Source organism: Pleuronectes platessa, chromosome 13, assembly GCF_947347685.1.
Source record: "Pleuronectes platessa chromosome 13, fPlePla1.1, whole genome shotgun sequence".
In the NCBI taxonomy this organism is placed as follows: domain Eukaryota; kingdom Metazoa; phylum Chordata; class Actinopteri; order Pleuronectiformes; family Pleuronectidae; genus Pleuronectes; species Pleuronectes platessa.
In genome coordinates, this window is record NC_070638.1 from 1691105 (window position 1) to 1701967 (window position 10863).

At 46.8% G+C, this 10863-nt stretch overlaps 1 protein-coding gene across 1 annotated transcript in view; it reads left to right on the forward strand.

Moving 5' to 3' along the window:
• The window catches only part of LOC128454756 (disco-interacting protein 2 homolog C-like), a 95050-nt gene that overhangs the window by 68276 nt on the left and 15911 nt on the right, over window positions 1-10863 (forward strand). Inside the window, 8 exon segments of the mRNA XM_053438276.1 lie at window positions 253-367; window positions 978-1117; window positions 1333-1469; window positions 1559-1767; window positions 1919-2033; window positions 2496-2697; window positions 3420-3529; window positions 6429-6509. Coding sequence (XP_053294251.1) covers window positions 253-367; window positions 978-1117; window positions 1333-1469; window positions 1559-1767; window positions 1919-2033; window positions 2496-2697; window positions 3420-3529; window positions 6429-6509 — 1109 coding nt within the window.

The following is a 10863-nucleotide window of genomic DNA, read 5'->3' on the forward strand; positions in this document are numbered from 1 at the left end:
CCCCGATTAGTCAAATAAAAATGTCCTCACTAAACAAAGCAGTTCTGAGTCTAAGTCCTCTCTCTCTCTCTCTCTCTCTCTCTCTCTCTGTCTCTCTCTCTCTCTCTCTCTCTCCCTCTCCCTCTCTCTCTCTCTCTCTCTCTCTCTCTCTCTCTCTCTCTCTCTCTCCCTCTCTGTCTCTCTGTCTCTGTCTCTCTCTCTCTCTCTCTCCTTCCCTCTCTCTCTCTCCCTCTCTTTCTCTCTCTCTCTCAGGGTCCATTTCCTCCTGTGACGCCTTCCTCAACGTCTTCCAGACTAAAGGTTTGAAGCCGGAGGTCATCTGTCCCTGTGCCAGCTCCCCCGAGGCGCTCACTGTGGCTATAAGGAGGTGAAGATCCACTCATCAGTTCCAGTGCACATGTTTACATATGACGTATGAACACAACCCTGTTTCCTCCTCCCACTAAGTCCCAGTCTGAATCTAACTCATTTAAAGTCCCGACTTTACAGATTTGTGGCTTTTGAAAGTCTCACAACCTTTAATCCTCTTTCATCGTCAGCTGTCTCTCACATGGGGGCTGGAGGTTCTGCTTCAGGATGTTAATTACAACACTGTTAAAGTTTGGGTGTGTGTGTGTGTGTGTGTGTGTGTGTGTGTGTGTGTGTGTGTGTGTGTGTGTGTGTGTGTGTGTGTGTGTGTGTGTGTGTGTGTGTGTGTGTGTGTGTGTGTGTGTGTGTGTGTGTGTGAGAGTGTGTGTGCTGTGCTGTGCAGTAATTAACTAGCTTGACTCACACATTTCAGGCGAAGTTTAACAACGTTCTCCCTGAAACGTTGTCACATGTTGAAACCTATTGTCACTTCACAGCAAACATCTGTTTCAAGGGTCTAAAAAGCTCATTTTGATTTGAAAAAGTCAAACTCATAAGTACCACAATAGTTGTTAACTGTAATTAACCCCCGATGCCATCTGACGATGTCTCCTCGCCGCCCCCTGCAGGCCGCTGGAGGAGGGCAGCACCCCCCCTGGCCGAGGCGTGTTGTCCATGCAGGGTCTGAGTCACGGTGTGATCCGGGTGGACTCGGAGGAGAAGCTGTCGGTGCTCACGCTGCAGGACGTCGGCTCCGTCATGCCCGGAGGTGAGCTCCACCTGCTGCTGCTCCACCACACAGATCATCATCCCACTCCCCTCCTCCAGAGCTTTCTGTCTTTTCTTCTTCTTAACCTCCTTCTCACCACGTTTGCTCTCGTCTCTGTTCTTTGGGTTCTTTCTTCACTGCTTCCTCTGAGTCTGACAGCTCCTCTCATGTTTCCTAAACGAGGTGTTTGAGTAAAGAATCTTTTCTCTCTGTAGCCATGATGTGCGTGGTGAAGCTCGAGGGAGTTCCTCAGCTCTGCAGAACCGACGAGATCGGAGAGTTGTGTGTTTGTACTGTCGCCACAGGAACCTCCTACTACGGCCTGGCTGGCATGACCAAGAACACCTTCGAGGTGAGAGCGTGAATCTTTCTCTACTTGTCTCACCTTCCTGTCTTTGATTAAAAGCCTCAGACGTGAAACCGGACTTTGCTTCCTCTCAGGTTTTCCCCATGTCCAGCAACGGGGCCCCGGTCAGCGAGTTTCCCTTCACCAGGACCGGCCTGCTGGGTTTCATCGGACCTGGAGGTCTGATCTTTGCTGCAGGGAAGATGGACGGCCTGATGGTGGTCGGGGGGCGGCGGCACAACGCGGACGACATCGTGGCCACTGCGCTCGCCGTGGAGCCCATGAAGTTCGTCTACCGGGGCCGGTGAGTGTTTCCTTCCTGTCTCTTTACTTCTTTCTGCTTTTATTCAGCTTATAATTTAGATTTTGTGTCATTAAACAAAGACGGCGATTGCCAGGAGCCCCGAGCTTGTTCTAACTGTGTGTGTCTGTGTGTGTGTGTGTGTGTTTTGCAGGATAGCAGTGTTCTCCATCACGGTGCTCCATGACGAGCGGATCGTGGTCGTGGCCGAGCAGCGGCCGGACTCCACCGAGGAGGACAGCTTCCAGTGGATGAGCCGAGTTCTGCAGGTAAACTGTTAAAACCACAGAGACTGGCTCACATCGTGTTGACTGAATCCTTTTCATCTGTTTTAACAAGGTTTTTCTTTTGAAATATTTGCAAACACACACACACACACACACACAACACTGTGCTGCATGCTTTGCAGATTACACCTCAGTCTAAACTCCAGATCTCTCTGAGCCGGGTGGAGACTGTGGTGAAACTATAAAAGCCGTCTGCATCTTTACGACCGCGATGAAACCAAATCTCTCCGGTTTCCATCACATTCACAGAAACGGCCCTGATTTATTTTCTCTGTTTTATTGAAGCTGTTTCAGTGATTTCAACAGAGGCCGATATGAAGTCACATCACGTGACGGCTCAGGGGAAAGATGTGAATGATCATTTAGGATTTTATACGTTCACGTGTTAAACTGTGTTACCGTCCAGGCTCACAACCTTAACTGCTTCTAACTGTTGCTTCCCAGGCGATAGACGGCATCCACCAGGTGGGGGTGTACTGCCTGGCCCTGGTGCCCTCCAACACTCTGCCCAAGACTCCCCTGGGTGGCATCCACCTGTCAGAGACCAAGCAGCTCTTCCTGGAGGGGGCGCTGCACCCCTGCAACGTGCTCATGTGTCCGCACACCTGCGTCACCAACCTGCCCAAACCGCGGCAGAAGCAGCCAGGTAGAGTGAGAGAGTGAGAGAGTGAGAGAGTGAGAGTGTGAGAGAGTGTGAGAGAGTGTGAGAGAGTGTGAGAGAGTGTGAGAGAGTGTGAGAGAGGTAGAGAGGTAGAGTCTGAGAGAGTGAGAGAGTGTGAGAGTGAGAGAGTGTGAGAGTGAGAGAGGTAGAGTGTGAGAGACGACCGCCAAGGAAGTTAGGTTTCACGTTTTTGATCCGTTTAGTCGTTTGTTTGTCGGCAGGATTACGTTAAAACTTCCGAACTGATTTCAACGAACATCTTTTGACATTCACTGACTTTGTATAAAATACTTTACGGATCTTAAAGGGGTCGAAAATGTTGTATCACGATCATATTATACGATTATAAATTATCATGGTTATCAGAGTTATAGCAGTCAGGTTAAAACATGCTGAAAACTAAAAAAAAACTACAGATACACAAAGTGAAGTTTTATCTTTAAGTATTATTTAAAAATAGTGATTTAGCAAATGTGGAACATTAACAGAAGAAAGTTTTAGTTTTACAGGGAAAGATTCGTAAAGCAGGTTTTAAATGAAACAACAATTGTCAACAGAGTCTGTGCAGGTGAAATTAAAAACACAACCAGCTGTGCACGATGTGAAACGGTTTTACCTTTTCATCTCTTCCTCCTCTTCCTCCTCTTCCTCCTTCTCTTCCTCCTCCTCTTCCTCCTCTTCCTCCTCTTCCTCCTCCTCTTCCTCAGAGATCGGCCCTGCGTCTGTGATGGTCGGGAACCTGGTGTCGGGGAAGAGGATCGCTCAGGCCAGCGGCAGAGATCTGGGTCAGATCGAAGACAATGACCAGGCAAGGAAGGTGTGTGTGAGCGGGGGTGTGCTGGTTTTCACCACCACCATCATCTTCATCATCATCTCATCTTCATCAACACTCACACTCTTGCCACACTCGTTTGTCGTCATGTTTGTGTCGTTGCATGTTGCGTTGAAGGAGACGTTTCCTTCTTCTCTCGAGTTCTGTAGTTTTTTTTGTGAATGTAAAAGTTCTGCAGAGTTTAAAACAGTTGGTGGTGACGGGATCAGGCGGTCGACCAATCACAACCGAGTCATCCAGCTGGCCAATCAGAGCAGACTGGGCTTTATCAGGACGGGGCTCTTAAAGAGACAGGAGCTAGAAGCAAGTGTGTGAGACAGAGGCTGAAGAGAGGAGCTGCAGCGATGGACAGTTTGAGCAGAGTGATATTTGAAAACAAGAGGAAGTTCACAAACAGTTTTACTTCAAACAGAAAAGCTCTGAATGCTGTGCACGGTCTCAAGGTCAAGGTCAGAAGGTCGAACCTCGTTCAGAATATAAACTCGGTGAGAAGTTTACATTCCTTCATCCATCTGCTCATCCATCCATCAGCCCCGCCCACCTCCCTCCCAGTCCATCCCTCTGAAAACCGAGCCCTCTGTGTGAATGAGTTGGTTTTGTTGTGTGTGTGTAAAATGAGATTTACCCCGAATCTCTTCACTCTCGTTCATTTACTCGTCCTTGACGTACGAAAAGCAACTCGTCTGTTTTAAACCATGTAAACGTCGATAATAGTAATACATCCACTAGAGGGTAGAGCAGAGTCAAGACAACGTACAACGAACATGTAGGTTGTGATAACGTTTCTCTTCGCTATTGTTGAAATGTCGTCCTTGTGTCCAAATGGTCATCTTTGCTTGAACTGCACTGCCCCCTACAGTTCAAGGTGGTACTGCTCCAGTTCGTCCCTTTCATCAGTATCCGTACTTTCAGAAGAGGTTCACAGCCTTCGAGGAAATGAACGCAGAGTCTGGACAGAAGGCTCCGTCCTTTTCTGTATTTGAAAAAAACACGTGAAGCTTGGTTCAGACGTTCAGGTGTGAAAACGTCTTTTAATTACAATGAATCATTTCCACTCAGATAATGAAGCTTTTTTTAATAAAGCGTGATCCTGGGATTTCTGTTGCTTAAATACCTGAAGGGGATAAAATTAAACTTCTTAAAATACTTTCCTCTGGGGGCTTGGAGATATGATCGTACAGAACTGATAATGAGACGACACAACCTCACTGACGGATACAATCCAAGTGATGAGATCAGATTTCTATCTACACACTGGAATTCAACAAGAGCAAACACACACACACACACACACTCACTCTCTCTCTCTCTAAGTGCAAGCAGAGGCTCTTTGTGGTGGTTCACTTGTCGGTCCTCTCTCACAGAGATAACATGGCTTTCACCAGACGGCAGGTTCCAGTTTGTTTTATCTCAGGCTTCAGTTCAACTCAGTGTCTGTTACACAAAACACACAAAACACCAACTGGTTGAAATCTACCAGTAACATCTGGATGATCGGTTGTGGAGGATCTGAAATGAGTTCTGGCTCCAGATGTGTTAAATCTGCACAAGTCTCCGAGGCTCAGTTGGAACCTGAGGTGAAGCTGCTGCACAGCTCCGGTCGGCAGTTTGTTCAAATTGTATTAATATCGAACGCATCAGATTCAACACTGCACTTCCTCGGGCCTCTGACAACACACAGGATGAGCATGAAGCTGAAAGAGTGAATAGATCTTGAGATGTGAGAGTCACATACACACAGAGTCTCAGAATTATTACAGAGGCAGGAGAGTGTGAAGGAAGCAGAAACTTTGATTTGCTCAGTGAAAGTTTCATGAAAGCTCAGAGTGATGTTTTTCATCGAGGAGAAGAAAATCCGTCTTTACATCTTTTCACCTCAGAGACTCGAGATGAAGCTGTTTCCTCAGCCGGCGGCTTTAAGGCTGAAACCGGAGACTTTGCATGATGAAGAGCTGAGTGATGTTTTCAACAGACTCCAGCACTCAAAGAATCACTGAGAAACGTGGATTTCTATTACTCCGTTCATACTTTAACTTAATAATTCATCTTTTACCTTTGATTAAAACATATTTGTGTTATTTTTTTGTACAGTAATTCTCCCAACTCTGATTTTCTATTTGGCTTGAAAGCAGAACAAAATGGGAGATCTTGAGAAATAGGCACCAATACAGAGTCATCGTGCAGTTTATACTCTTTAATATCCACAAATCAGAGCAGCAGTAAATGTTATATCAAGTATTTTAATTATATTTTAGACCTAATGGTTGCTCCAGTCTCAGGGCACCACACATCAGATGCCCCCGAGTCCTCGGGACCGTGACGGCACCGAGCTGAGGTTCATCTGCTCTGGATGTTGAGTTCACACACACACACACACACACACACACACACACACACACACACACACACACAGGCACACACAGACAGACTCACACACTATAAAACCGATTTTCTCTGGCGGATCTAAACATAAGGAGCATGAATCTCCCTCCCTGCAATTCACCGCTCGGCAGCAAATAGTGAAAAATTCATGAGGCCAGAAAACAACTCTTCTCTCTCGCTTGATCCGTTCTCTCAACTCAGAATTCGTGGCAGTTCGTAGGAAATAATAACAACAACAAAAAACATTTGAATGTTGGAGGCCAGTTATTATGACAACGGCCAAAGCTTCACGTCTGCCCTGATTAGCTCCGCCCACCAGGAAAAGAGAGTCAGAGAATGATCATTGTTGATAAATAAATGTAAACAAGTTGATGATGTTTTTAGTGATTATTAGCTGCTCTGTTGCCTTCTACATATGCTCAGGATTGTGCGTTTGTGTGTGTCTGCGTGTGTGTGCGTCACCCAGTCTCACTGGTCCTGTATCCCTGCTTGTGTCTTCCAGTTCCTCTTCCTGTCTGAGGTGTTGCAGTGGAGAGCCCAGACCACGCCGGACCACGTCCTGTACACGCTGCTCAACTCCAGAGTAAGACCTGCACCATTGTGTGTCATGTTTGTGTGTTTTTGCACCACAGGCTTATATTGTTTATTATTTAAGCCTCCAAAGCATTTGTTATTTGACGACTGTGGAATATGAGTGAATACAAACCACAAGGGTTGCACTGGTGTGATATAACATGACCCACTTATTGAGTGTCGGATTCTTTAAAATACAAAATGACCTGAAAAGTAACTTTAAATACTTTATAAGTACTTGATAACTTGTTTAGTCGTCTCAACTTCATCTTATTTCTGTGGCGACTCCCAGAAATGATCTTGTGAACCCTCAGTTTGAGAATCACTGTTCAAAAAGAATTACTCACATAAAATGCAACCAGAGCTAAAAACAATATCCTAATAGATGTGGAGGTGCATTTATTTCTTCTTATAGGTGAATATGAAAACATGCCGTTGTGATAAAAGTGAATTCAATGTCAGAATGTCAACAGTTGCTCTGTGGATTGTTTTTAACTTGAGATACAGTAAAGATCTAGATCCAACATTTGCTTTAATATACGTTTGTCTATTGTTTTTCGTATCAGCGTGCAATGAGGAAATTCAAGTTGAAAAAACAATGAGGTTGTTTGTTTGTGTGTTTATTGAGACGGGATGGATGGTTGTGTGTTTATTGAGACTGGATGGATGGTTGTGTGTTTTGTGTGTGAACTGGCTCCGTGTGACAGATAGTTTGCATAATCGAAATATGATTCGCCGGTTTGTTTACAGCTGTTCTGTCCTGAGACGCTGCCACAGAAAATAGGACTTGACATCCGCTGATACACACTGATGACCGAATGTGTCAATCATGTCTGTGTGTGTCTGTCTGTGTGTTTCTGTCTGTGTGTGTCCCTCCAGGGTACGATAGCCAGCTCTCTGACTTGCGTCCAGCTGCACAAGCGAGCAGAGAAGATCGCGGCCATGCTGTCTGAACGGGGCCACCTGCAGGACGGAGACCACGTGGCACTGGTCCTACCCTCCAGGTAACCAGTCCCCCCCCCCCCCCCCCCCCCCCTCTCAGATCTGCCTTGTTGTTTAAACGTTTGAACCTGGGACTCGATCTTCTCCTCCCATCTCTTCCTCCCACTTTAACTTCTTGTGGTAGAAAACGTGACTAACTGTACTTTGCACGATATTGCATACCCCCCTCCCCCCCCCCCCCCTGAACGAATACACCACAGCTGATTCTCCATCCTCCTCCGCCTCCAGGCATCGACCCTCATCGTGGCGTTCTACGGCTGCCTGTACGCCGGCTGCGTGCCGATCACGGTGCGACCGCCTCACCTGCAGAACATCTCCACCACGCTGCCCACCGTCAAGATGATCGTGGAGGTAACATCACCGCCCTGCCTTCACCTGATCTATTCATGATGTGTGAGATGGTTTAAAACGTATATGAGGGTGAACCCTGTGACCTTTACATCCTGTGAAGGTCACCAGTCCACAGAACACTCTTCAGGGGTAAAGGGGTGAACTCTGATATCTTCCTCCTGGTTACTGCAGCTATCGTGAGCTCTCGGGAGAACTGTTGCAGATATTTATATATATATCTGTATATAGGATATACAGGATATGAAGGGACATTTGGTTTAAAAACCTGATCACCAGTCGCTCTAGACGCCAGAGGCCCCGAGCTCACGGCTTCTGTGTCTCAGCTGTAACTCTCACAGGAAGTGATGTAGTAGGTTTGGAGATCACATGTCATGATGTTGTGTGGTTGTGGGTTGTGTGCGCTGCAGGTGAGCCGGTCGGTGTGTATGATGACCACACAGCTGATCTCCAAGCTGCTGCGGTCGAAGGAAGCCTCGGCCGCGGTGGACGTGCGGACGTGGCCACCGGTCCTGACACAGGTACACGCACTGAAAGCAGCTTCTGTGATCAGAGAGCGAAATATGGATGTAAAATAAAGGAACAAACACATTTGGGTGAAAACACAAACTTCTAGGTGGAGGTAGAGATTATCAATCAATCAATCAATCAATCAATCAATCAATAAACCATCTAACTGTGAAAAAGCTGTAAACGTGTGAGGGATCTTCTCCCGGGACAGAAGAGAAGCAGATCATCAACTAATCTAAAACTGAATCTGATTCTATTGTTTTTATTGCTCCACTGAAGATATGGAAATCACTCTGTGCTGCTGTCATGGCTGAGTTGTGTTGATGGTGATTTTCTCTTCAGACGATTTGCCAAAGAAGAAACCTCCTCTGCTGTATAAACCGTCCAACCCCGACCACCCTGGCCTACATGGACTTCAGCGTCTCCACCACTGGCATGCTCGCTGGAGTCAAGGTGAACACACACACACACGCTCGCTCGCACACACACACACACAGGTCCTTACACTGATCCAATGTGTCGTCGTTAAACACGCGTGTGTAATATGCAACAAACTTGTCGGAGGCGTTCAGCTGCAGGACGGTCAAAATCTTCCTGTTTGCCACTTCTGCTCGAAAAACTAAAATGAGAGGTCATGAGTCAACACGTTTTGTGTGTTTGTTTGTGTGTGTGTGTGTTTGTGTGCGTGTGCAGATGTCCCACACAGCCACCAGTGCCTTCTGCCGCTCCATCAAGCTGCAGTGTGAACTTTACCCGTCCAGAGAGGTCGCCATCTGTCTGGACCCATACTGCGGCCTGGGCTTCGTCCTCTGGTGCCTTTGCAGGTTAGACACAAACACACAAACACACAACACACAACACACACATACAAACACGCACACACAACTGATCAGAGACATGAACCCTTCAGTGTGAAAAGAACGACCAAAAATGACAGAAAACATCTTCGACAAATATTTATTTAACAGAAACTTTGACTTTTGAGTTTGATCCATCTCCCATCTGCTAACATGGAGGAGGAGGCGTTTATGACCTTTACTGCAACCAGCCACCAGGGGGAGATCAAGAAGTGTTGGCTTCACTTTACGGATCTGTCGTCCATCTTTATTGACAGTCTGTGGTTTTAAACCTGGTAGTGTCCCATCACCAGCTCAACCTGGTGTCTCTCTGCAGTGTGTACTCAGGTCACCAGTCCATCCTCATCCCCCCCTCCGAGCTGGAATCGAACCCGGCTCTGTGGCTGTCCGCTGTCAGTCAGTACAAAGTCCGGGGACACCTTCTGCTCCTACAGCGTCATGGAGCTGTGCACCAAAGGCCTGGGCCTGCAGACCGACTCACTGAAGGTAAGGGGGGGGGAGCTTCTCATCGTGCACAACAAACTGAGGCTGTGAAGACATCGTCCTTCCTCACCGTCCGTCCTCCCCTTGTCCCCTCCAGTCTCGAGGCCTGGACTTGTCTCGCGTGAGGACCTGTCGTGGTTGTAGCGGAGGAGCGTCCCAGGATCGCCCTGACGCAGTCCTTCTCCAAGCTCTTCAAGGACCTGGCCTCCACCCTCGAGCCGTCAGCACCTCCTTCGGCTGCAGGGTCAACCTGGCCATCTGCCTGCAGGTCAGTCCGGCTCTCGTCTCCGTCCTCTGGACTTTACTTTGTCTCCGTTTCACTGTCCCACGCCTGGGGACGTTTCTTGGTTTGACATCCTGGCTGCTGTTTGAATCCTGAACCCTCTGAGAAACAAGCTGTTCTCTTTCTGTATGAGCGTCTGCTGCTGCTGCTGATCTGAGGTCTGTGTTGTGCAGGTGTTTTGTATTTTGCCAAATGTCCGTTAACCTCAGAGCTCATTAACCGTGAAGAGCATTTTAGCTTCTTTGGCAGAAACGCTTCTTAACTGGTAGATTAGCTTATGAATGACAAACCAGCTGAGGTTGTGTGTTTGAACCCATTCATCCTATTTAAAACTTTTTAGTTTATGACCTTAACTGCAGCCAGCCACCAGGGGGGCGATCACGATTCGCTGGCTTCACTTTTGGGATCTGCCATGTCGTCCATGTGTATTTACAGTTTATTGGTGAAACATGTCCGTGTTGTTTTCAGAGAACAACAGTATTTATAGGAACTGCAGAGATTTCATGCTCCAGAGAGAAACGCCTCAGTCAATAGTTTATTCTATTTTCTCTCATCCAGAAAACCTTCACTCATATTTCTCTCTGCGTGTCTCATCCTTTCATTTCAAGCCGATTGCTGCTTCTACTCATCAACTATGATTTCCATCTTACTCTCCGAGGTTTTATTGAATATTTCTGTAATTCTCTCCATTAGTTTGTTCAATGTTGAGCAGCACGACTCAGACGTGATATCAGACTGAACTCTTTCTTATTCTGTAAATGACCAAATTAACACTGGGCTTCAAAACCTGCTTTGATTTTTACAATGTTGAAGAAAAACAATTCAGTGAAATATTATGATAAACTCATTGTTTTATAAGAATAAAGTCGTAATATCATGAG